Genomic DNA, 26,329 nt, shown 5'->3' with positions numbered 1-26,329 from the left:
CACACACACACACACACACACACACACACACACACACACACACACACTTGGGGGGGGTATTAGGTACAATTTCAGTTTGTTGAGAGCTAATCTTGTTTGAAGACATGAATGAAAATCCAAAGTATTGTATGTTGCCTGTAAAAGTGTTTAGCATATAGTTAAGGCCGTATTAAAGCATACACTGGTGTATACTTTTAATCCCAAAACTTAAAAGACAGAGGCAGGTAGATCTTCATGAGTCTGAGGACAGCCTCCTCTACACAGTGAGTTCTAGGCTAGGCAAAACAAAGACAAAGGAAGAATGAAAGGAAGAAAGAAAAATGAATGTACCTGAGGGCTGACAAGGTGGCTCAGCGGTTATAGGTGCTTTGTTGCCAAGCCTGATGACCTGGGACCCACAAGAAGGAATGAGAGAACCGATTCCCACAAGTTGTCTTCTGGGTCCTGCATGCACCCTGGGTCCCACATGTATGGCACATACATGCACACATATAATTAAACGAATAAATACAGAAATGTAATTTTTTAAGTTAATGCAGCCGGGGCAATGCCCAGATAACTTTTGACTTGGCAGAGTACTAAGTGAGCTGGACCATCCTTCTGTGAGTTGGGACATCTGTGTAAGCTCTTCGTGACACAGCAGAGTTGCAGAGCCAAGGCCAGGGAGACGACCCTGCAGCTCTGCTTGGGGCTGCTTTCCCCAGGGCTGCCAGCTGGTTCTGAAGACTCAAGTGCAGCAGGAGTTCAAGAGGGTCATGAGGGCCCATGAAATATAAAGGCCAGAATTGATCCAGCAAAGCTGGATGGGCCAGCATCTTCAAGGCCTCGTGCTGGGATGCTGAAGGGCCAAGACATTTTGAGGGAACAAGAAACAGAACAGATCTTGCAAGAACAGATAACCTGGCTTTGACCTTCTCGGATCTGGGGCTCACCAACATGTTCGGGGGTAACTAGTTCCCCTGGCTGCTGCCATCAGGTGATGGTGAACCAGTTCTCTCTAGATTTGCTGTACAGTGCCTAGCACTCAATAAAGATATGCGAAAGCATGAGGGCACAAGAGCATGTCTAAAAACTCAAGAGTAGAAGAGACCCATACAGTTATGGATGACAGAATTGTCAGACCCAGACTTGGGAGTGGCCATGAGAAGCACAGACTTGGGGACCGGCAGACACTTGCTGTTAGTGTAACACTCCCAAAGGATCAAGCCACCACATTTAAATACATGGAAGAAAAAAAAAATCAAAAGCTGAGATCTGGCTTATGTAAGGTGATGTCCACAGTTAAAGACAATGACACTTAGATTTAAAACTCATCAACTGTGACACACCTGAAACATTAAGACACAGAGGTTTTCTGGGCTGTTCTCTCTCACTGGCCTTCCTGGCAAAGCCCCAAGGTAAGAGTATATCAACAATGAAAAGAAAAATGTGTCTACAACCAAAGGAGAAGCCGTGCATAAATCCCAGGACAGGACAGGAGCTGCTATGTGTCTTGGACTGCTACCAGATTAAAGACGTGTCAACAACAGCCACTTGATGATGCAGCTGGGTTTGGGGCCCCTGACAGCAATTATCCAAATTGTCTGGGCTTTGGCCTGCCATGGGATGGGGGAACTCAAACTACTGCCTCACGGCACTCCCTTGGCAGTCAGGATGCCAACAGCTAAACATGTCTCTCTCATACACACACGAAACCAGAAAATTTCTAGGATGCCTGCTAGACTGGCCTCTGGGAACTATGATGAGGCGGTCTCTTGGGTTGCCCATGAGGTCTACAGGACTCCTAAAGGCCACCTTTGATTCACCTAGTCTTCTTGGCTGCAGTCCTTGAACCTGTGAATGAGTTACCAAGGTTAGTCTGGCTACCATGGCTAGTCAGGGCTAACCCTGCAGAGTGCAGCCTTTTTTCCTTCAGCTACACTAATGACAGCCTGTGAACGCCCATCATCACCTGAATCAAAACAGCCAATTTAATGTGTTCTGACAGAGAAACACCCACAGAGAAATGCCATCTCCAGGCAGAATGGTGCTTCCAAATTCAGGCAAACATGAGCTTCTGGGGCAGCAAGTAACTTGTGAAATTACAGCTAATGAGAGAAGAACTCTCCGACCCAAGTGGGACTCTGGAGTCGTGACCCCAGGTGAGTGAGCAGGCAGAGGCTAGAGGCTGGCTTCTGTCTGGGCTGATAGCCCCACCCTCCTTCTGTCAGTGCAAAAAAAAAAAAACTTATCCAAGGGCCCTGTGACCTCTGGCAGAGCGCTGTGGGAGGGGAGGGCTCTGGGCATCCCTGTTTCCTCCCGCTCTCTGAGCTGAGCCCTGCACCAGGGAGGATGAGGGGTTCTCTGGCTGACCCAGGCCCCACTCGACCTAGATTACACAGCCTCTAGCCTCAGTTTCTCTCATGCAAAACGGGAGCTTGGTACAGACACTCCTTGGTACAGAAAGAGCCCACCTCTCCTCTGACCATCTCCAGCTCCACTCCAACTGCTGGGAATTAAAAATAAGGATCTATCCAGGGCCCCAGAAGTGAAAGAAATGAGGCCATGGCTCTATGAGGACATGGGGACAGCAGGGGCCATGGGCACCAGTTCCAGGAGTTGCTACTCTTAAAGCTATAATCTTGGGACAGAAGTGCTATGTGCTTCGCATGTCAGTGTGGCCAGACTCCTCGGGGAGAGAAGAGATAGATATACAGTAGAGACTGTGCTACAAGGAAGGAAGGAGAAAGGGACAGAGGATGACCTATGGGAAGGAAGTCCACGGGCACCAGAGCCTATTACATGCACTCACGTATGAACACACACAGAGACACGCATGCCCTCATGCACAAACATACGTACACATATGGGCACACATGCGCTCACAGACATGTACATAGATATGCACAGAAACATATACACAGTCATGAACACATGCAAACGCGGACACGTGCATAAAGACATGCACAGATGTACACACAGATGCACGCGCGCACACACACACGCACAGACACATTCACGTACACAGGCAGATATGAACACACAAAGAGACATAGGCACACAAGCAGGTGCTTACATATACATACTTTGGAAAAGCCTGGAAGAAAGAAAGAAATGCCCAGTTACTAATTCCTTCAAATTTAAAATCAAACCCCTGCTAGGGCATGACTCCCCTAAGTGGCCATTGATCCTCAGGGACTTCTGCTTATCAGGAGGGTGTTAAGCCCAAGGAGAGCCAAAAATGGAGAATTCTGACCCTTCCCAGGAATCATGGGCCATGGTGTGTACAAGAGAATCTGTCCTGTTGGTGCAAATGGGATCTGTCAGATTCAAGGGCAGAGGTCGGGTTGGGGGCTTTTGCTAGGACCTCCTGGCCAAGCAGTGATTCCCAGCCTGTGGGCTCATTCTGAACAAAAGCTCAGGATGAGCATAGGATAAGGGCTCTCTCTACTGCACTGACAGTGAAGAGGCTGAGAGGCAAGGGCAGCTCAGTGACGGAGCACTGAGTGATCCTCACAAAGACGCATCACTCCTTAGTACCTCTGGCTCCAACAACCTAGCAGATACGGTCTGCGAAGCAAGAGGTGCAATTACGTGAATGGAGTGAATTAAAGCCACTCCCAAAAATGTTCCCGTACTCTGACCTAAGGCTTCAAACAAACCGAATGGTGAAGAGGAAAAAATAAAAATTAAAAAGGAGAAAACATACACGCAGCATGATGTAACGGGTTCTCTGGAGCCCTCTAGGCAGCGTTCGGGTTTAATATGGGCGTAGGGGGCTGCAACTGGCACTGATGGAGGCTCACTCCCTGCTCCTGCTGCAGCCCATTGCCTTCAGCTCTGAAAGTCTGTGAGACTAGCCAGGAAAAAGGGCCAAATTCCAGGCCAGGCAAACCAGAGCTGCTGGCTAGGGCAATTTACACAGAGCCAGCAGCTCCATGGTTAAATGGGCTCCACTCTGTGTCCACATTGAAGGAAAGCAGGCGTTGGAAATGAACCCCACAGGAACCCATAGTTATGCACGATCTCTGCACGTCCCCTGACCTGACTGGCACAATGGCTCTACTGTTTGAGTCACCCATATTTCCCTTCTGTGTTCTCTCTTTCCCCCATAGGGCAGGCATAGGAGGAAGTGAGCGAGCGGTAGATGTCCCTTTATAGGCATCCTGGGAAGCCCCTCTGTCTGGTTCTTTTTCTGAGGCACCTGTCTGCTCTGCAGGTGCAGACACACCCACCTGGAGATGGAGCCTGGACGACGTGCCAGCTGTGGCCTCCATCAGCACGCCATCCTCCTTCCGGGTCCGGAACATGAGCCCCAGGTACCAAGGCACAGAGATGGTGATGTCGAGGTCGCTCCATGACACAACGCTCTCGCCACTGAAGCGCTGTGGGTGTGGCATAGCTGCAGATACAAGACCAGGCACCTCAGGCACCTCCCGAAAGCAGGCAGAGAGCATCTTCTCAGCTACCTGCCAGGTGAGGAAGGGATCTTTCATGCTAACCCAAATGCTAACCTCAGACTTGACCTGTGCTCAGTACTACGTTAAGAAACCAGCAATGGACTCTACAGATGCCCAGCATGGTTTCTGTACAGCTCATTCGGCAAAGACGACTTGTGAGTTGTCAGACACATCCGAAGGGTAGCAAACACCCCCCTTGTTGGATATATGACAGTCAAGGGGTAGTCCTGTGGCACTTGGGACATGGAGCAGGTTCAAGTTTTGGTTGGGTGAGTGGCACCATTCCCTAGGCAGGAGGTCATGAGAGTGAAGAGAGCAAGCCGGGCCACAAGCATGAATGCATTCATTGCTCTCTGCTCTTGACTATGGTGACTCTGTGATATCACCCATTCTCTCCCAGCGGCAGCCCCATCACGACAGGCTTACTGTGCCTTGGAACTGTGAGCCAAATAAACCCTTTACTTCTTAAGTTGCTTTTTGTCATGGTATTTTAACGCAGTCACAGGAGAGAAACTAAGACACCACTCAAACCCTGCAGAGCCTCTGAGAGATGGGTGGGAGGTTGTATTTCATGCTCCTCACAGGGCCCAATCAGCAGCAGCTGTCAGGAAAAGCACCCAAGAATTCCACGGGGCTCACGTGTGTCCCCACAGCCATCTTGCTGTTGGTCACTTGGCTTCATATCCTACAGAGCTGACCCCAGGCCCTGAACCTCTATCCCAGACTCTCAGGCTGCTTATTTCCTGTGTCCCCCTACTAGCTGGTGTTTGGGGGGTGGGGAAGGGACAAATTCTTACCTTGTTCACAGTTCTTTCCACCAAAGCGGAGTGGGCACTCGCATAGGTACGTGTTCCACCTGTTCACACAGGTGCCCCCGTTCTGGCACGAGGTCCCATCGCAGAAGTTCCTCTGAGAAGCACAGCCTGCAGGATGAGGGTGTAGCCTGGCCTTGATTTGAAGATCCCCATTTGTGAGCTTCACCCTTCCCCACACTGACCCACGCATGAGTGCAATCAGCTGGAGATGGCTAGCCTGGAACCGGCTGGCCATGGTGAGAACCCCAGACTGGAGTGTGTGGAATTCTCTATTTCACCCCTATCTGAGACTCAGGGTTTCCATGCCATCCCAGAGTCTGATATGACTACTTGTTGACCAGCTCAAGACCTTAGGATTGTGTGCCCAGGTACATGAACGCCGTTCCAATAGTAAGAGCATAGTGAAGTGTAGGCACTGTCGCCGTGCCCACCAAGCCAAGCTCTACACCCATTCCTAAGAGGTCCTCACTCACAGGTAGGTACAGTTCAAGACCCCCCCTGGGAGGTAGAAACAGCCTTTCTGTCTCTGGAGTGGCCACAAATGACCAGTGGGCACTATGCTGTCCTACACACCCAGGGGCTGTTCATACCTGCCCTGGTGCCATTGTTGGCGATGAAGGCGGCCATGTCCACGATCCTGCCGTCGACCGACAGGTTCCTCATGCAGCCCACGAACTGCCGGCTATGCACGGGAAAGTCTTCTGGAAGGTTGGGGACACCACCCAGGAGCAGAGGGCCAGTCAGATCCAGTGACCTGGGAAGGCAAAGCCATCCGCCTGTGGCATCAGACCTGGCATCGTTGTAATGTCACTGAGACTCTGCTGCCAGAGGCTGCAGAGGTGTAAGCCCAAGGTCAGGACAGGGGTCAGCTGGCCTCAGGGCCACTAGTGGCTCCTCACAGCTTCTCTGGGGCTCTGTTTCCTTACACTCGTATCACTTCCCAACAAATGGATGTTTGGGGGTTAGCTAAGGACTACCTGCTGAGTTCCACTCTGCAGTAGAGGGGAACATCCCACAGTCCATTGGCTCTCCAGAGAGAAAGTCTAACTGGAGCAGAACTCTGGCTCCAGCAGGGGGCAGCTGAACTCCCACACAGGGCTCTAGAACTAGCTCATCAAGACAGGAAAGAAAGTGAAATGAGGATGGGGGAAAGGGCGTGACCCTCATCAAGTTCACCTGAACATGACCTTCAAAGGGAATAGAGATTCAGGGATAGGGGCTGGGGTAGAAGCCTGCTAACCCTAAGGATACCAAGACTGGAGGATTAGAAGTTGGAAGACAGCCCAGGCTGTATAGGGAGACATTGTCTCAAAAAAAAAAAAAACAAAAAAAAAAACAAACCCAATGTACTGTATCCCACCCACAAACTATCAGCTAGGACACAGCAGGAGCCGGTCCTCATCCTTTTGAGGCTGGTGTTCTCGAAAGAAAATAAAGTAAGGTTGGCCCTGTGTATGGGTGTTAGGATTTCTTTGTCCTAAGTTAAAGCAATCCCAGAGAGACCCCAAACCAGCCAGGACACCCAGTCACTTCCACCTCATGTAATTCCAGAGTGCAGGGACCAGCAATCCTGAAGATGAGGCAGGAAGGGCAAGTGGCTCAGACTGACTTCCCTTCCGAAAGGTCCTGGCTGCTTAGCCCAGGCTGGCCTTCAGGCTGCTATATAGACCAGGCGATGTGAAACCTCAGCATGTGTTTCTCAGCCTCCCACGTGCTACGATTATTGGGATGCTCTGCTACAGCTGGCTTGACAGATGCTTCTAGGGGACTATTATCCTGAGGGGCTCTACAGTCTGAGAGGGAAGGTGCCTATCCATTAGGGAGAGAGTCTGATACCCCCTAGACAGGAGGTACCAAGGCACCCTGCATGGGCCTGACCACAGTGATCTGTGTCTAGGGCGGGGCTTGGATGGCTGTGGATGCCCTGTGTTACCCCCTCTCTAGGAGTCTCACTTCTTGGAGCCGCTCTGAGTGCCCTGGGCAGCGCAGCTGTAGTTCCCGACATAACTTCCAAAGTGCACGGCCACAGCTGCGTCACAACCGTCGACCGTCACCACGGCAACCTTCTCTCCAGATGGCCCGTGGGGCAGGCCCAGGTGGCCGATGTTGGGCTGTGGGGACGGAAAGAATGGAACTGGTCAGCTCTGTCTCTCAGAGTGTGACACCCACATCTGCATATCCCCTGCACAGGTAGCATGTACATAATGGGTGAGGCACCCTAGCCCCTGACCCATTACATGGGTTGTAGGGAATCTTCCCAGAACACAGGGCCTTCTCAGAACCTCAAAATGAGCCCTTGTTGGAAATAGAGCGATGGCAGTAAGTTATTGCAAATCTGGGGTGGAGAGTATGAGGGCCTGAGACAAGATGACCATGCAGGACCCTCCGTAGAAAGCTAGCACATAAATATATATATATATTTTTTAATATGCTGAAAAAATTTGATAAAAGTCCAGGACTGTAGACAACCACTCAACCATTGAACTGAATCTTCGGTCCCACTGTTGAGTCCAGTTCTCCAGGCCAAGAGGAGGAATACCTGTTGTCTAAGCCACACCATTGCTAGCTCTTCCTTACAGTGGCCTCCAGACACAGTCATGTCTTTATGTAGGACCCTCTTTTTGTCCCTCATTGGCTCCTGGACACCATGGCCCTGTGTTCCGGTTGCAGCTTTCTGTCCCACATTTTGAGAGCTGTTTGTCAGCCATCCACGCTGGAGCCCAACCATACCAAGTACCCAAAGTACTGAGTGCCCCTGCCGGCCACATCCTCAAATTATCTTCATCCCTTGCTGGAGAGATGACTCAGTAGTTAAGACTCTTCTGAAGGTCCTGAGTTCAATCCCCAGCACCCACAAGGCTAGCTGACAACTGTCTAATGCTGTCTCCTGGTGTGTAGCTGTTCAGGCACACAAGGTGCCCATATAAAAAAAATACACAATAACTCTAAAAATATTATCTTCATCCCTTCATTGGTCTGAGGTTGCCTCTTTGATGCTTCCAGGCCAGACCCACTCCTCAGAAGCTCTTGGCCTTGGCTCCTCTGCTGACCTCATGTACCAGCCTGGGCTCCCACCTCCTTCTCCCAGGGGCCACAGTGAAGCCTCTCCCTGTTGAGGGGACTGCAGCTGCCACCCAGGGATGGCTTCTTTTCCTGGCAGCCAGCATGGTCTCAAGCTCTTGGTATCCACCCATATAACCTCCGAAACCCTTCTAGGAGTAGAAGAGGAGCCAACTGCCCTGTCCATGCTAAACAAAGGTATGACAGTCTCAAGTGAGTGTTAGAAATAGGCAAATAGCCAGACATTTGCCTGGCAATGTTGACACAGGCAACTAGATTTCCTTCTGACCTCCACATTGGGGTACCAAGGCCTGTGTCCCTAGGTTTTGTGAGCACAAACCCAAGCTGGTATCACCAAGGCATGCAAGATTCGAGACTCCTCCTTTCCCACAGAGAGCCTGGCAGCAGCTCTCCTCCATGCAACCCCCCTCAAAACAACAACAACAACAACAAAAAAAAACAAACAAACAAACAATAGACCCAAACAGGTATACTGGCACACCTACACTCAGTCCTAGAACTCAAAAGGTTGAGATTGGAAGATCACTTAAGTTTGGGAGTTCTAGGTCAGCCTGGCAACATAGCAAGGCCATATCTCAAACGAAAAGCAAAATAAACCCATAGGTCCTGTGCCTCCTCTTGCTGTAACAGTGCTGGGTTTGCTTGTGTTAACATGTTTCTTTATGCTACTAGAAATAGCTATAAAAAAAAAAAAAACAAAACAGAGACTATAATTAAATCACCCTTAATGCCTTTTTAACAGGAAATGACTGTGTAGCTCATTCAGCACGAAACCTCGAAATTCTCATAGAAAAGAGGCACCTGCTTGATGGGACACAGGGCTGGAAGGGAGGTCATGGAGCTGCTGGCACAGGAGTTCAACCAACTGTCGGAGGTGTGTGATCCAAGGCCCGTCTGCTCAGGCCACATACTGGAGCGGTACAGTGGGTGACTTTGCCATGTAGCCACCTGTGTGAGTCCTCCTCCCCCACCCCTCCTAACATCTGCCCTAAACAAGCTCGTGGCAGTAGTTTCAGTGGGTATAAGGTAGGATTTAAGATGAAAGTACCTGGGCTCATGAGTAACTTGTTTGCCATGCAAGCCGGAGGATCTGGGTTCAGATCCCCAGGACCCACATATAAGCTCAGTGTAGCCATGTGTGCCTACAATTCCAACACTGGGTGGAAGGTGGGGGGTGGCAGAGACAAGTGGATCCCCAGAACTGGCTAGCTAGCCAAGCTGATTCAAGTTCAGTACAAAAACCTAAGGTGGCAAGCAACTGAGAAAGATATCCAATGCCAACCTCTGACCTCCACAAAACACCAAGTGCACCTACATACATATTAGAGCCCTCAAAATACGAATGCATGAACATACACATACAATTACAGGCATGTACCTATATATTCACAGACATATACTCATTCTCTCTCTCTCACTCATTATGAGGGTTTGGATGAAAATGGCCCCCATAGGCTCATAGGGAATGACACTATTAAAAAAGTATGGCCTTCTTGGTGTATGGCCTTGTTGGAAGTAGTATGTCACTGCAGGTGGACTTTGAGATTTCAGAAGCTCAAGCCAGGCTCAGGGTCGCTCTCTCTTCCTGCTGCCTGCCAATCAAGGTGTAGAACACCCAGGTACCTCTCTCCAGCACCACATCTGCCTGCTGCCATGCTTCCTGCCATGATGGTAACGGACTAAGCCTCTGAACTGTAAACCAACCTCAATTACATGCTTTCCTTTGTAAGAGCTGTCATAGTTATGGTGTCTCTTCACAGCAATAAAAAAAAAAAAAAAAAAAACTAAGATACTCACATGCATAGACACATACACACACTAGACCATCTGTCCTGTTGATATGCAAAGAATTTTACTGTCAACTAAGATACATGAGACTCCCACAAATCTTTCTTTTGGAGCTTAGGGGAGCCAAGTGTCTTAGGTCAATCTCTGATTATCTATTTCCTTAGGGAGTCCACCTCTGTGTCAAGTAGTAGTTAAAGGTTATGGAAAATCATCTGTTTTCTCACTTGGGAGCAGCAACTTGCTTTGGGCGATTGGTGAGGTACCCATTAGGGATGCTTAAGTGTTAGGTACCACACTGAGAAAGAAGGACCATCCCTGGGCTGTGCGAACCCCGTATCATCTCTGTAGCATGTAATTTACATTTTTTGGGAATGGGTGTGAGGTCTTCAGAGGGTGGATATAAACAGCCTCTACACTCGGAGGCTTTCATGAGGCTAAGCTGCTATTTACAAAATTGTGATCGTCGTACACTACAGTTGATAACCAACAGCTCAGCACCGGGGCACTCAAGCACAGACAGGGAGAAGCACTGGCATAAAAAATAGGGCAGGGGGGAGCAGCTCCTGCTGATAAGGAACAGTCGCTGCTGAAAGGCTGACCGCCTAGCTCCATCCTGAGGGGTCAGAGCTGGTAGCAAGGCCCGGGGTGGCTGCTGCTGGTCATCACCCAAAAACAGGTGGCCTAACAGGAAGCTGACACACAGAATGAGGGTGGAAAAGCCCCTGGAGGCAGTGGAGGCACCATGAGCAGCTTTTTCAGAGACTGGGTTTCCCAGGCTCCAGGTAGGGTGAGGAGGGACGAAGAACAGGATAAAATAGGCAGCTTTCTAACTTGTTTGTTTTTTCCAGACGGGGTTTCTCTGTGTAACCCTGGCTGTCCTGGAACTCAGAGACCAGGCTGGCCTTGAACTCAGAGATTCATCTGCATTTGCCTTCTGAGTTCTGGAATTAAAGGCTTGCGCCACCACCACTCAGCACTTTTAAAGCGAACTTTTAAAAATTTGCCACATCTTTATACAAAAGAGAAGGAGCATGTGGCAGGTTCAGGGTTCTCCTCTGTTCCTGTGTGGGATGCTGGGCATGGGATGATTAGCCTTCCCAGGGCTGACTGCACTTGGGGAACAGAAGACCCCAATCAGACCAGGACATGAAGTTCCTCCCATGCCTGAGGAACCGTTCAGGCCTACCGAACCTTAGGCATCATCTCCAGGACAAAATGCTCAGCAGTGGCCCAGCCAGGACACTTAGGCAAAGTGGTGCGATACACACAGAGCAGAGGCGAGAGCACCACATGATACCTGAAGCCAAGTCTGTATCATCAGCGGCGTCTACACGCTCCACATCTATACCTCAGTGTCCCACCTTAGCCACACAGGCTGCTCTGAGTAGGACGCACACAAGACACAGTCACATACCCAAGATATATACACACATACAAACACAGATATACAAGACACACATGCAAAACACACACACGTACACACATACACACACAGGCAGGTGGAAGTGGCCAGTGGGCAGGGCCCCCACAGTAGCTCCTCTACTCAAGAAACCCAAGAGCTACTGTGCACGTCCAGATGCCAGCTCTATCAACCTGTGCAGATCCGGACTCCTGATGCCAAAGCGTCACCAGGCCTGCCCCTTTCATTTTCCTGCAGCGGATTTTCTTCCCAGTGTACGGGCCCTCCCCAATGGCTTCCACTTAGATGCCTAAAGTATCTGCGGGGAGCTTTTGTGTGCACATAAAAGCCTTTGGTCCTCCATAGCGCTCACATTTCTGCAGTCTTTTAACCTGCTACAGACAATTCCTCATTGGGAGGCCGATGGGGGTTTGGTTTCAGCTTGGGGGCGGGCAGAGTGGGGTGCCTCTGAAACCAAATGCAGGCAGGGCGAGGCTCAGGACGTGAACGGATTCACACTCACGGTCAGGAACGACCAACCAACATTCATATAAAAGAACTCACAGATGGCCGGAGCCCGGGAATGGTTGCAGGAGGCGAAGGGTGGTGCCATCATTTCTCCAACAGCAGCCCTGAGTCCACCCTGCTGTGTCGGCCATCCATGGGCTTGCACAGGCACTTTACTGACCACCTCAGTGTGCCTTCTCCCTGAGGAGGCTCACCAGCATGTGCGTGGAGCTGTGCTCCGGTAACAAAGTTTTAAGTCCTTGCTTCTCTTGAGTGTCCCGTTATAGACAAGGGCAAAGGTCTGGCTGTCCTGACCAGGGAAACCCGGCAGGTGGGGGAAGGGTACGCCTGAGGAACAACTCCTGTGCTCTCCTTTACCAGAGCATATCCCAGATATCTGAGACAAGACCCACTAAGCCTAGGCTATCCGACGAGGTAGCCTGGGTGACGTGAGAGCGCACAGGCCAGGGCTTACCGGAAGTGTGCACTTTTCCCTACACCACAAATGCATTCTCAACACACCCTCACTGGGGCTCGGCTGCATGCATGCTCACCCTGACTCACACTCATGCATACACGCACACTCACCCAGCAGCTACATGGACACACTCACGTGCACACACTCGCCAGTGGTCTCACACTTCACGCATACGGGCAGCATCTGACACGTTCTTAACAAATCACTCTCACAAAGCCTGGCCTACTCTAGCTAGGACCTGACCGACCTCTTTCTGCCCTCCACCCACCCACCCCTAGTCTGGGCCACGACAGGGAGGCTCCATGTTCCAGCTCCTTGTCTTTGACCTCACCTCAGAGTACCTCCGTCTTCCTCACTGATAGATCCTGAGGGCAACAAGCCCAAACCGTCGTGATGAAGATAAATGTGGGAGAAAGCATGGGCTTGCTACAGAAAGCAAAGGAGCAGTCACAGCAGGAGAGCATGTGTCAGGCTGAGGACGGCACACCTGAGAGCCCCTGACACATCAGCAGACGAAAGTCACAGTCGTGTGTCCCCTCCTCTCCCCTTGTACAATTCTGTGCCTCAGTTTCCTCATCTCCTCCCAGAACCACGACGGCCACCCTGGACTTACACACCCTAGCACCAGGCAAGATGTCAGGGTACGTGGTCCCTGCACTAGGGTGAAGAGGGAGCAGGCTTGCTGCATCAATTGCATCTCAAGTCACACAGAGTGGGAGAGGATAAGACAGATGGAGGGTACCGGAAAAAGCACCCATCCCGCCAGCCAGGACACACCCTGTGACAGGCTGCCTAGCTCCTGGAGGACTTTCCACAACAGAGCAATGGAACACAAAGGCCCGGGGCGAGCCTGGGAGCTGTGAACTTTCCATGCAGGTGGCTCCCTACCGTCTGACCAGCCTGTGTTTAGGAAAGGAAGCCAGGCACCCTATCTCCCAACTCTGCCAGCTGTCAAGGACAGGGTGTGTCCTAGTACCTGCTACATGCCCCGCCACTACCACTGAAGCACCCAGTGGCCTCTCTCACAGGGCTCGCTGGCCATTCCAGGCCCCTTGGGCTGGCTTCTATTACCTACAAAGCTTGGCTTCAAGGGAACCATTTAACATTCCAAGGGTGGAGATGGAGGACAGATAACCAGGGTCTCAGACATCACCCTGTGACCCACCGAGAGGCGTCGGAATGTGCCTGTATGGAAGTGTCGCTACTCGATATTTATGGAATACCTATGTAGGCCAGACAGGAGCTCGCTGAACCGGCAGGAAACACAGCCGGAAAAGAAACAACTAATTCACACTCCAGGCTCAGGCTTGTGGACAATGAGGGCTTTTATGGTAACCGAACCCCTGGGGTGCACTCCCACAGGCTCATGTGAAATACCACACTCCCCTTTGTTGGTAAGAGGGCCTGGTGCAATGGGAGACTTAAAAAAAAAAAAAGGAAGCTTTCTTTGCTGCACTGTTGGTCAGAACAGTTTTAGGGGCTTTGCAAAGCTCAATTAACTCATGAAAATGTGGCGTCTTTATCTTGCATAGTCTTCAAACCTGAAGATTTGTTGAAAAAAAAAAAGTGTAAAAGAAAAAGACCAAAATGGTTCATTTGCTACCGACGTTCTACCAGTAACTCAGGTGTGTACAAGTTGACACACGGAAGGGCTTCGAAAGATCACAAAGCCACCCGAATTCACATCCTTGTTGACAAACATAACCATAATTGCTTGCTGTTTGCAAACAGCCTCGATAGTGCCACTGGCAACACATGTCCTCAGTACCGCCTTGAGACTTCATGCCTTTTAAGAACCTGGAGGTCCCTAGACCAGTACGGTGGTGCACACCTTAAATCTCAGCACTTGAGAGGCAGAGAAAGGCAGGTCTCTGGAAGTTCCAGGCCAGTCTGGTCTACTTAGTGAGTTCCAGGACATCCAGACCTACACAGTGAGACCCTGTCTCAAACAAACAAACAAACAAACAAACACCTGGAGGTCCTAGGGAGAGGCTTGTCCAAGTCTGCTATCTGAGAGCGGGCCCTTGGGTTTTCTGGAGTCGTAGGGACACCCCCTATCCCTGTCATGAGGGTAGTAGAGATAGGATCACAACCCACGTCTTCTGGATCTTGGGGTTTCACTATCTGAACTATGGGAACAGTCGAAGTGAGTGAACCCAGCCAGGGCCAGGCCATCCCTAAGAATAAGATCCATATCTAGAAGTCAACCCAAGATCACCTTGAGCACAGATACCCCCCAAGCCCCAGTCAGAGAGAGGGGTGTCGGTTCTGAGAAGAGTTTTCTAGCCTTTCTGCCGGAGCCCCCTCTTCTCATAAAAGTGACTTCAGTCTTGTACCAGCAACACACTCAACCTGAAAATATATGGCAACCCTTTCTCCAAACCTCTTCTCAGCAGATTTATGCAGACAAGGAAAACATCGTAAGCCACACTGACATTAATCATGTCAATCTGATTTACTGTCTGTCCTTTGAAAACAATATTTGGCAACTGCTTTAGATGTTTTTTACGCGTATGGGTGTTTTGCCTGCACGTGCATGTACGCTACTCAACGTGCAGTATCTGGAGGAACAAGAGGAGGAGGAGTCTCCTGGAACTGCAGTTACAGATGCCTGTGAGCTGCCACGGGCATGCTGGGAACCAAACTCATGTCAGCCAGTGTTCCTCACCCGAGCCATCTCTCCATTCCTGATATTTCGCAACTCCTATGCGATGGTTTGTTTTCTTTTCTTTTTCTTTCTCTCTCTCTTTTTAACCAAGATCACTTCTATATAGCATCACTCTTCTCAGAGCTAATGCAGTTTACTTGATCACTCATTCACTCCCTAACTATGGGGTATTTGTAAGCAGACTCTATGCACGTCAAGCTGGGAAAGGAAGCCTGGCCTTGTGCATGTTTCAAAGGAAGATGAAAGAAAACCAGACTAGCTGCTATAACCTGCTACTGAGGAGTTGGATTGGTGGGCTTAACTGACTAGGATACTATGGAATTGATGAAACAAACTAAAAATACTGCCCTGGACGACGATGATGATGATAAAAGGGGAGGAGGATCACCATTCCAGTCATCCCTTGAATAAGAAGGGCCCAAGCACCCGATAGCCAGCCTGATCTGGGAGGAACTTCACAAGCCCTGTCAGCAGCAGGAGGCCAGAGTGACAATGGCAGTCAACAAGGTGATGTCCCTGTGCTAGATGCTGAAGACAAGCTGCCTGCTGCTACCACCCAGCGGCCTCCCCTCCCAGCTTCAGTTACTCCTGTCCCTGCCATCACTATTGTTAAGTCCTTCCCAGCTAACCCTTATACCTGCCTCTGTCTCCCAAGTACTGGGAATAAAGACCTGCACCACCACTCGGCCCAGCATGTATAGCTCATACATCTGAATGGAGGCAGGTTTATGGCATACAACAAGGAAGCAGGTTTAGCTAGTCCTGACTGAAGGTGTCTATAGGGAAGCAGTCTGGGGCTGCAGTCATCCCTGCGGAAGAAGCCATGGTTGATGGTTTCTAAACACGCTGTTAACGTTTCCACTTGGGTCCGAGGAAGGCTTTCCTACCCCTCTGAGCCTCACCCAGGGAAGGCTTTGCCCCTCCCATGAGACTGAGGCATTGAGGTCTTTCACACGACCATGCCTGTGTCAAATAACACACATCACTCGGGACTCCATCACTCTCCACATGAGGACACTGTCTAAAAAAAAAAAACCGCTGGGGTTCAAAGGTCACAGTTGGTGCCCTCCATCAGGGCAAGCACAGGCCATCTGATCTCAGCTTTCCTGTACATGTATGTGCCTGTGTGGCATCCTTAGTCCCGTCAGTCCCTGAGACATGCTAGAGGGTAGCACTCATTGTATGCCTGTGTCCCCAGCACCCACTGAGGCTCCCTGAGCAAAACAAGGTATAGTCAGAATCCCCCAGGAAGCAAAAGACGTGCTCCAGAGAGCCAAATGCCCAGTGGCTGTATGCAGGTTCCCTGTCCTCCAGACAGTGTCCTCTTTTGGAAGCAACCAGATACCACTGTGAGCTGGGATATGGGTAGTGTTCCTCTCCTAACACCACAAACACTCCTGGGTGCTGAAAGGTGACACAAAAGAAACCCAGCATCAAAACCTGAATTTCAAGTGCAAAGAAATGACTTCAAATGCTCTTCCTGAAATAGGCCATCATACATGGCAGATGGAAAGATGGAAAAGCTTAACTGCCTTTACAAAAGCCTCAGGGTGGGGGGGAAAGTCTACAGTGAGACCATGACCACAAATCTCCACCCAGCCAAACCTCCCCAGTGCTTCCGAAGAAGAGCTGTGTGAAGCTCAAGGGGCAGGAGCAGTGGCTGCCTATAAAATCTCTCCCTAGAACCACCACCAACTCCAACATGCTCCTGTTTCCCTGAAGGCAGACTTAACCAATAGGCCTTCCCACTGAAAATGTCATTATGCAGAAAGAAAGAAGAAACTGCCTTTGCCCGCCCTCATTTGGAAGATCTTCAGAGGGTTCCCTGGGGCCACCGACACTGTCCTCCTCAGGCCTCTGACCTCAGTGCTTGCTCGTTGAGGATGGAAGGCCATACAGCTCTGCTACCACCTTCCCTAGGCCTGTCCACCTCCCTGTGCCTGTAGAAAGCTTGAACTCAGGAAGAGCAGGGCAGATGAGACAGCCATAGCCAGCAGCTAACTCCACACCCTCACTGCAGGGCCAGGGAGATACTCAAGTCTCCAAATGCATTTCCACAATAACCAAAAGAGCCAAACCTAGGTGTCTTCAGTGCAGTAGGCGAAGTATCCTCAGGACCAGCACAGCCAGTTAGAGAAGGGATGCAGAGGAGCTTCCCCTCTGTTGTTGGACCCACTGAACTTAAGGTCACCATCAGGACAAGGTTTGAGTCCCTCTAAGTGTGGCTCACCCTCCCTCATCATCATGCATTTCTCCTCAGGCCACCTTCCCACAGCCATCTTCAGTAGCCTGAGGTCACTTCACATTTTTTTTTTGTCAGAGGCCAGGAACAGAGAAGCCATTAATGATGATGATAATAACAACAAAGATACAGGGACCCCACTAAGAGCATGACCCACCCTGACAGGTCACTTTCACAGTCTTCTTATAGACTAGAGAACCTGCTCGCAGTCTGACGGGTTTTCCCAGACACACGGATCTAAAGCATGGCTGTCCCTGCACCTGGGCTGGTAAAAGCAGCCCCCTCCGAGGCAGGACCAGATAGACACATCAGGGCCATCCACGTACAGATACTGTAATCTCTGCTAACAGTCCTTGCTGTGGGGCCCACTCAACCCACACATGAAGGCTTAAGGATATACAGGAGACTAGTTGGCTTCCTCCCTAAAATACCCTCCGGCAAGAGAAAGAAAACAGCCCAGCAAAGGCCTAATCCTGTGCTCAGGGCTCTGTTTGTTCATTGGAAGGTGGAGGGAGCTGTTGAAAGGACTCAACCCTGGAAAGGGAACCACAGATCCCACTAATCCGCCTTTACCCACGGAGCCTCTGGCACCGGGCCCTTCTTTCCTCTGGGCCATTTGGGGTAGCCTTCTGTAATAGTGTGCTCCTCTGAGCTGGCTCACGGAATAGAGAATTCACAGCTGGGCTGAGAGGTCAATGCAGGGTGCTGATCTGGGTCCCATTCAACCACAGGATATGCTGTCACTCTGGCCACAGCAGACAGGTACAGAGGCTTATAATGTGGAAGCCAAGGCTGGCTCAATCTGCCGCACCCAGCCCTACCTCAGCAGCAAGCCTGTAGTGGGTCTCCGACATAAGCAAGAAAGAAATACAACCCGTGCTTCCCTGGCATCCCAGGGTTCCCTGTGGTCCATTCCGACAGGCTTATACATTCTGGAAGCACAAGCCAGTGGGAGTGTCCACCTAGAATATGAAGGTCTAGATGGTGGGAAGAACAAGAGAAGCCACAGGACCATGGTGAGTGCCACAAGGTGACAGAGTGAATGTTCCTGGATGTTCTGCCTGGGAGCAGAGGCCAGCAAGGCCTTCATCCCTTTGAAGGACTACAAGGGCATCCCTCTGTGGGATTATCTGTCATTCTTTCCACTCAAAAGTGTATGAAATGTCAGGACCCAAGGAAGGGTGTATTTGGGGTCCAAAACCACAGACACTTTGTCCTTGAGCTAAGTAAGTTCTGCTTCCTGGGAGCTCTGTTGTCTGGAGCTGTCATCACCTGGGCAGCTGTCAAGGACCAAGCAGTCAAAGTGCCTGAGCATCCCAGGCGACCATGCCCCTCTCCACAGGAACATAGAAAAGCAGTCCCAAGCTCCAGAGGCTCCCGGTGCCCCAGTCACAGTAGCTCAGCCTTCACTTGTGTGCCTGAGATCACAACTATCGTTAAGCCACAATGTGAATGGTTTGCAGGGTGTATTTTCTCTTGGGGTGAGTACAGGATGGAAATCACTGATTTAGAATACAGAGCCTGGGGCGGGGGAGGACCATGGGGGACCATGGCATGACACCAACAAAGAAATAGCTCAGAAATGATGTGGGATTAAGACCTTACAGAAAGGAAAGCAAATCCAGCCCAACGGTGAGTTCTGGGAGGAGAGAATGGAGAGGAGGGACCCACATCCCACTGCTTCTCACGGGGCTACTGTGAGCCACTCAGGAGATGGACAAGTAGCATCCTTTATATTGATAAAGTGTCCCCAAATCCACAGGGCTGTCACTTCAGGATCAAATGAAAGTCTCTGACACAGGACAGTGTGGACAGCAGAGACTCACTCTTCTCTTTGGCAACTGTGCCCTGTGTTACACAAGGATCCCCACTGGAGATAGGACTGGGGTTAGTCTAACCCCCACTCCAAACACTCATCAGTGTCCCTCAAGGTCCCCAGAGAACCTTTGGCCCCAGGTCCTGGCAACCCCTCCTTCTATTTCCATCATCATTAAGACTGCAGAGGCTGCATTGGCCAACATTTACCCCGTGAGAGACAGTTCCTTCTCACAGATAGGAACACAGAATGGGGACCAAGGTCCACTCTTGGAGGCTATCAGGGGAAGCTTCAGAGATGAAAAGATGCCCAGGGCAAATGTAACAAGTGACCTCGGAGAAGGAGGAACATCAGTGACTGGCAGGGACAGCAAGAATAGCCCCATGCCCTAAGGCTCTAAGAGCAGGCAGGTACCATCCCAGGTACCAAAGACCTGAAGTACTTCGGACAGGAAATTCAGAAAATGCCTTTGCCACCATACAAGGTACACTGAAGGGGTGTCCCTCACCTCTCATTTGCTGGTGGTCTAACCTAGACTTGGGTCTTAGAAAGTCTGAGGAGGGTTGGGGCTGGGCTCAGTGAGGGGCAGGACAGACCATTCTGGACTCATGGTGAGGCCCAGAGCTAGGAGCAGGGGTGTGTGTGTGTGTGTGTGTGTGTGTGTGTGTGTGCGCGCGCGTGCGTGCGCAAAACCCCAGCCTAGGAAAGGACATGACCTCATGACACAGAAGTGACTGCGTTTCCTTATAGCCAATCAGCTGCAAAACACACCCGAGACACCTGCCTTCACAGCCGAGAACAGACCCTCCAGTCACAGCTCAGGGCAGCCCTGGATCTGGGCATTGTGTGACCAGCCTGGAACTGAAGGAAGCCACAGACGAACAAATTCTCTGCATCTTGTCTTACTGGATCAGAGTCCCTGCCCTACCCCACAGCTCCAGTTAAAGGCCTGGCTACATTCACAGAACCACCGGTTGACATCATTATGCCCTCCACTCCCTCCCAACAGTTGCTTGCTTTTACATCTCAGAGTACAAAAGCCCCTGGGCCATCATCACCCTCCTACCTTGTTGTAGTACTGCACCAACACCGAATGCCACCGCCCGTCACTCACACCTCCAGGGACCTGCGGGGTCACCGTTGTGGTGGTCTCACCTGCACACAGAGAGATAGGTTACGGGACCTCCAATCAGGCTTCCAGGCCGCAGGGTAGACACACTGCTCAGAGAGATTGGCTGTGTGCCCTTTTCTTCGGCAGGGCCGCCACTGGAAGCCATCCCCCACCCAGCCCCCGAGATCAACGGCTTTAACCTGAAAGGTGGAGTTAGACAAGTCCCCATATCTGTGCCTGCCTGGTCCTCACATGCTGGTTTAAGTCACCATACAAATTTGCAGGTGCATTGCTATTATTATTATTTTGATTTTATGTATATGAGTGTTTTGCCTCCATGTATATGTGTGTACCATATGTGTGCCTGATACACACAGAAGGCAGAAGAGGGCATTGGAGACCCTGGAACTGGAGTTACGAACAGTTGTGAGCTGCCACATGGATGCTGGGAACTGAGTCCAGGTCCTCTGCAAGAACAGCAAGTGCCCTTAACTGCTGAGCTATCTGTCTCCTTGTCCCCATTACTGCACTGATTCTGATTTAGGGAACAGGCTCTGTGTGGCATTAGCACTACAAGCAACACTGCAACCACACTGACATCTTCCTGTACTCCGATTTATTCCAGAGGCCAGATTCCTAGACGCAGAATTAGGGTTGGAAGTGTGAGCAGCTAGGAGACGATGGGAGGACAACAATAAACTTAAGCCATAAAGTGCCTTGGGAGGTACACCGGCCATGACAGGAGGCCCCACCTGCAGAGAATGTGAGCTGCAGCTGCTCGTCCACAATCTCCAGGGCGATGAAGTCATGCTTCTCGTTGAAGCGGCCGTTGTAGAGCAGCAGGGCGTTCCTGTCCTGGGTGGCAAACCTGTGGGCAAGCAGCATGTCACATAGTAAAGGACCCCAGGGAACGTGAAGACACACGGGGGTGACATGGCCAGCCAGGGGAGTGAGCACGGGGGGGGGGGTTCAGGAAAGAATCCACTCCAGCACTCTTATCATGGGAGATCCTGACGGCCCACCAAACCTGATGCACACGCTGTGGAGCCTTGGCGAACGTGGTGACAGTGGCCTAAAGAGTGTGAAAAGACTCCATGTGGGGCGGGAAAAGGGACTGAGTGGGATGGAAGCTTGTGGGTCAAGCATGAGGATCAGAGTGTAGATTCCACAGACAAAAGGCAGACAGGAAGTGGTAGCCACCGCTAATCCCAGCACTCAGGAGGCAGAGATGGGATCCTCAGGGTCTGCTAGACTATCTGAAGTTGGTGTGCGCTGAGTCAAGTGAGGGACCCTGCTTCGATCAATATAATGGAGACTGATTGGAGAAGGCATCCACTGTCTCTCTCACACACACAGAGACAGAGACAGAGAGGGGGGAAGGGAGGAAACATGTTCAAAAGAATGACACACAGCCTGCTTACCAACTAGAAGCATGTCTGGGTGCAGAACACACGTAATTTATCTTATGCTACAGAGCAAATGAGACCCCAAGATGTTCCTTTATCATGGATGTCTCTGCATGGGCACGTGCCATGTCGCTAAGCCTCTTGGACCTGTGGAAGCATCTGATCCTGGACTCTCTATGTCCAGGTTAACCCCTCCTACATGGTGCCTCCCTGGCAAGCACCATCCATTGCTAAAGAGCAAGAAACAGAGACGGGGGCCCAGGGCTGAGGGGAGGGTGGGAACAATGCAAGTGAAATGAGGAAAGACAGAAATAGAAACCAAGGCTTGAGGGGCCAGAGGAGAAGGAGCCAAGAACAAAGGGAATGAAAGGCAGCTGGGAGTGGGGCCCACTTGGGAGCCCCAGCACTTGGCAAACAAAAACTGGAAAAAGGAGACGGGCCATGACAGAAACCACCTGAGACAAGGCAACCCAGCCGGGCTAGGCAGCTCTCTGCGGTAAGAGGGGCCTCAGCCACTTTCAGGATGTGTGCCCCAAGAAACTATGTGACTGGAGGGCCTCTGGGGGAACTTTCTGCCTTTTTGTGGCTTTGAGTTTTAAGGCAGTCGCCAAAAGTCACCACAATGCATGTGACAGTGAGCTGCTGGCCACACCAAGGTGGGAGGCAGCCATGACTATACCCCAAAGTTCCATAGCCCCAGCTCACGCCCATCATACAGTACATTCACCAGGGGACACAAGACTCCTCTGATGTGGAAGGGGGCTATTCACGGGGTCCTCTGTCACAGGGGAATCCCACAGTAGGGCCCTTGCTCTGCAGGCTTGTGTCATAAGGGGCAGCCTTCTGGCTGGAGAGCAGAGTCTTGGCACAAAGGGGCAAACAGAACAATCACCCCAGCCTGGATATGCAAGGCTCGGTGTGTACTGGGCCAACAGGCAGACACTGTTCATTTTATCAGCCAAGTGGAAGGTGGGGACAACAGTGGGTATCAACTGCCAGCACCACCCCACATCCTCAGACCTCCCTACCACACACACCAATGGGAGGGACCTCGTTGGCCTGTGGTACATGAGAGAGGAACAAGAAGCCACTTGTGTGTGGTCATAAGGACACTGCTGGTGGGCTTCTTTAGGACAGAACTCAAGGACAGGCTACTGATCTGTCCACCCTAAGAGGTCTGTCTGGTCCTCGGCAGGCAGCTCGGGGAAGAGGGAGGCTGTGGAGTAACCCACACAGAGGACAGAGAACACCATGCTCCTTTCTGGGAGAGCAGGCTACTGCGTGCACAAAAAACACTCAGTGGAAACCTTGCCCTCTTCGACTTACCTGGCGGAAATCTTCAAAATGGAAATCCTAGGTTTTCTTTTAACTGAGCAACTGTTATGGACTCACGCGGCCTAGAATCCAGTTGAGTTCATTTGGTATTTTGTGTGCATGTGTTTGTACACGTGTGTGCATGAGCATGCGTGCACATGGGGTGGGGGCCAGAGGCTGATGTCAGGTGTCTTCCTTCACTCTTCACACATCAGATTTTGAATAAGGGTCTCTTGCTGCACCCGGAGCTCGCCAATTCAGCTAGACTGGCTAGACGGCAATCCCTGGAATCCCGTCTCTGCCTCTCCGGCTGCGGGATCACATGTATATGCCACTGCGCCCGGCCTTCTACATAGGTTCTGGGGATTTGAACTCAGGTTCTCACGTTTGCATGCAAGCAATTTAACAAGTAAGCCATCTCCCCAGCCCCAGATAATAGATTAAAAAAATCTAAATTCTTCTGGGGGAGAAGATATAGACGGCACACAGTCAGCCTGTTACAGATCAGGGTCGGGGCTGGGGATTTGGGGCCTGGGCAGCCTGCCTTTTGACACACTCGTGGGAGGTCTGATTCCTGGGCCTGCGACCACTGGCCACTGAGATGTCAGGCTGGTGGGCAGGACCAGAGGAGCCAGGTTATTTTCCAGGCCTGGGAGGGGGGGGGTCCCCTCTCAGTAGTCTCGGTACGGACAGACAGCATGGCAAATGGCCCTACCCTTGAGCAGCTGGCAAGGCCCCTCAACCACCCGGAAAGCTGAGGCATCCCCTTCCTGAGGGGTGCCCACATGCCCAGGCTGTACTCACTCAAGGGAGACGGTGAAGTGGAAGCGCTGCCTCAAGCCTCGGAAGGTCACGAAGGACTGCGGGGGGAAGCTCCTCGTGCTGACCTCACAGTAGGGGTGCTCGTACTCGCCGGGCGGGCACACACAGTGGAAGCCTCCGATGAGCAGGTTCACACAGGTGCCCCCGTTCTTGCACACTCCGCTGGCACAGCGGCCTGAGCGAACGTTCACCTGGCAATGCTCCCCTGGAGAAGAAAGCGGAGGTCACACAAAGGCCGTCGCGATTTGCTTTTTTTCCTTTTTTAATTTTTTTTTTCCTGTAATTAACACTGACCAAAGGCAACTTGGGGAGGAAATGGTTTATTCCAGCTGGTGCCTGTCATGGAGGGAAATCAGAGCAGGAGCTCGAGGCAGGAACCCAGAGGCTGGAGCTGAAGCAGAGGCTGTGGAGGAGTGGTGCTTAGCGGCTTGCTCTCCAGGGCTTGCTCAGTGCTTTCTTACAGAACCTCGGGGTGGCACCATCCAACAGTGGGCTGAGCCTCCCACATCAATCATTAATCAAGAAAATGCCGCTGACGGGCAGATCTAATGGAGGGTAGCTCCTCACTGAAGTTCTCACTTCCCAGCTGACTCCAGTTTGTTTCAAAGTGACAAAAACCAACCAGCACAGAGACGGAGAGCCAGTGGGCTGGGAATGTCGCCTGAGACACATAGTTGTCTCTCACATAGTGGTGAGACATGACTCAAGTGAGGAGGCTCGGATGCCACAGTGACACCCGCACCTGGCTCTTCGGCAGAGCTCGCTGTCAGTTTGCACATCCACAGGTGCTGCTCCCTAAACACCAGGAACACCCTCCTCTGAGGGTGACGGAAAGGTGATGGATTACAGGGCTAAGTATCCCGTGGGAGTCCTCTCCTACTGAATGTGTCCAGGCGGGGTCCCACTGAGTCCCAGGCTGCTGCCTCTGCAGCCCAGAGGACAAATCTGCTGAGACAGAAGGTGGCAGGAATCACTGACCCACTATACACCTTCACAGCCATGTTAAGTGTTCTGGTACCAGGCCAGGCCAGGCTCAGATCAGGAGGGCACTAGCTGAGGTTCTGCACTAGCTGAGGTGGGCCCAGAAACAGGGGCAGAGAGGGGCTGTCGGTGTGCAGAGGTAAGGAAGGAGCAGCCACTGTGTGGCGTTTGCCTGTCTCAGGTCTACGGAGGGGAGCACTTCCCAGGGCCCTGCCCGACATGGCTCCGAGCTTGGCCACCCTGAGTTCGTGTGCTCTGCATGAACACCTGTACACTTACACCGTCACATACCCCAGGTCACACGCTCAAACTATTATAACCTCACATACATGTTCATGTGAACATGTCTGTACACAAACCATTACACACCCATGGTCTCAGCCTCACACACACATGCACACACCTATAGCTGCATCTCTCCTCACAAAGCATATACTTATGTACTCCCCTACACACACACACACACACACACACACACACACACACACACACACACACACGTGCGCTCACACTCACACATGCCAGCCAGTGCTCACAGCCTTCTATGCAGCCCTCCTGAGTGGCCATCATTGATTTGAAGTTTCAACCTAAGATCTCTCTCTTCCTTCAGACACTTTAAATTCTTTCCCCCTCAGGAGCTTTACTGTATTCCAGGTTAGCCCATGAGCAGTCAAGCCCAGCACCTTCTGTGAGCAAAGCTGCCTGAGAGACACTCTGGCCTTATGCTTACCAAACCGTGAAGTCACCTTGCCCACAGCCAGGGCCTGGGAATAGTAGACCTTGGAGGATCTAGGCTCCAGGGATTGTCTAAACTTTCCCAGCAGAAGAGAAAGACATCCCTTATTCTAGAAGACCCTCCAATCTCCAGCCCCGCCTGGCCATGGGATTACAATGGGGAAACCCAGTCCTGTCACTTGAGCATGGGGTTCTCTTCCTTGCCTGGAGCTCAGAAATTCCTCTCTAAGACCCAGAAGGGGCCTTGGGGGTATCCAGTCCCTCTACCGCTTTATCTTCTAAAGACCCTGAAAAAGAAGAGGGTCAACCCTAAGTCCTGCGTGACTTCATCTCAAGGGTCTGGCTACATCTAGAAAGATCTGGTTTCCCAGCGAGGCCACATTCTGGGATCTGTGTAGACAGGATGTGGAGAGCTATCAGTCTACACAGTGTCCCTGTCTGCCCCAGAACTCCTCTTTCCAGTGTGGCCTCTGCAAGAGCTAGGCTCTGAAACTATGAAGGGGCTTCCCAGGCTATGTTTCAGCCCTCAGGGGATGGGCCTCCACAGACTTCTCTTCCCCTCCCAAGCAGAACGGAGTATAGCTCTGGCCCAGGGAACAACCTACCCAGTTTCAGCCTACAGCTCCTCTCAGCCCTTCTAAACAAGCCCATCTTACTCCTCACCAACTTCCTCCCATCTCCTGACACCTCTAGCTCAGACCTCCCCCCCCCCCCCCCCCCCCCCCCC

At 51.4% G+C, this 26,329-nt stretch overlaps 1 protein-coding gene across 1 annotated transcript in view; it reads right to left on the bottom strand.

The window, feature by feature from the left end:
- The window catches only part of Celsr1 (cadherin EGF LAG seven-pass G-type receptor 1), a 130,980-nt gene that overhangs the window by 32,711 nt on the left and 71,940 nt on the right, over positions 1-26,329 (bottom strand). Inside the window, exons 3-9 of the mRNA XM_055627159.1 lie at positions 23,869-24,091; positions 21,097-21,212; positions 20,300-20,388; positions 7,208-7,365; positions 5,845-6,008; positions 5,237-5,362; positions 4,215-4,381 (exon numbers count right to left, since the gene is read on the bottom strand). Coding sequence (XP_055483134.1) covers positions 4,215-4,381; positions 5,237-5,362; positions 5,845-6,008; positions 7,208-7,365; positions 20,300-20,388; positions 21,097-21,212; positions 23,869-24,091 — 1,043 coding nt within the window. The remainder of the gene's footprint in view (positions 1-4,214; positions 4,382-5,236; positions 5,363-5,844; positions 6,009-7,207; positions 7,366-20,299; positions 20,389-21,096; positions 21,213-23,868; positions 24,092-26,329) is intronic.

This window comes from Psammomys obesus, unplaced genomic scaffold (assembly GCF_907164565.1).
Source record: "Psammomys obesus unplaced genomic scaffold, mPsaObe1.curated_primary_1811, whole genome shotgun sequence".
Lineage (NCBI taxonomy): Eukaryota > Metazoa > Chordata > Mammalia > Rodentia > Muridae > Psammomys > Psammomys obesus.
This window is presented reverse-complemented; position numbering and strand designations above follow the sequence as displayed.